The 774-nt window shown below is 59.6% G+C and overlaps 1 protein-coding gene across 1 annotated transcript in view; it reads left to right on the forward strand.

Annotated features, from left to right (window-relative positions):
• The window catches only part of LOC119588884 (transcription cofactor vestigial-like protein 4), a gene marked incomplete in the record, with an annotated part of 9380 nt that extends 9271 nt beyond the window's left edge, over positions 1-109 (forward strand). The window contains 1 exon segment of the mRNA XM_037937520.1: positions 10-109. Within this exon segment, the coding sequence (XP_037793448.1) occupies positions 10-53 (44 nt within the window).
• Positions 110-774: the final 665 nt, after the last annotated feature.

A 774-nucleotide genomic window follows, 5' to 3' on the forward strand; every position in this document is an offset into this window, starting at 1 on the left:
TGAGCCCCACCCGAGCGTCCCCGCCGCCCGCGCCGCGCCTCATCTCAACGTGAGCATCCTGTCTGCGGTCGCAGCCTCCGATGCGGCGACTTTCTACTTACTCTCTTGACTTTGGCTAGTTGGGTTTTTCTCCATCTCCCCTGTCGCCGTGGGTGTGTCACGCCCGTCCTAAGGCCCCTCGAGATCTAAGCGCACCGCTGGACGCAGGACGCCGTGGATCCATGTCGCCAGAACGTACTTATGACGTCAAGAACCCCGCATCAGACGTCGCTACACCATTCTGTCGTAACGCGTTTCTCATGATACCGACCGCACGCCGTCGTAACATACACCTGCCGTCTTCGATCTCCACGCCACTGCAGTGCGTTCCCTTCGCCTTGTCGCTTCCTCCTCCCTCGGACACACGCTCCTCACCTGCCGCCCACAGACGCATTGTTTCCCGCCCAGGATGCGGGTCGGGCAGGGGAGTGTCAAGGACAGCGCGGCCGCCCCCCCGCACCGACGCCGCAGGGGGGACGGCGCAGCAGGGACCGGGGACGATGCAGGCAGCCCGGGGGAAGGGGAGCGTCATTGGCGGAAGTCTGCACCAGGAGTCGGTGAACTGCAATTCAAAGGGCGTCTGTATCTCACCCTCACCGGGGAGCTCCGTTGCAGCCTCTCTATTCTGAGAGTTACACATTGATACACTTGTTATTAATGTGTCAAGAATCTCCAGTAAAGTTGCTGTTAGGCTCTAGTGATGAAATGTTGTGACTTACTGCATTTTGACATTGA

The sequence above is a fragment of the Penaeus monodon genome, chromosome 24, assembly GCF_015228065.2.
Source record: "Penaeus monodon isolate SGIC_2016 chromosome 24, NSTDA_Pmon_1, whole genome shotgun sequence".
Classification (NCBI taxonomy): Eukaryota; Metazoa; Arthropoda; class Malacostraca; order Decapoda; family Penaeidae; genus Penaeus; species Penaeus monodon.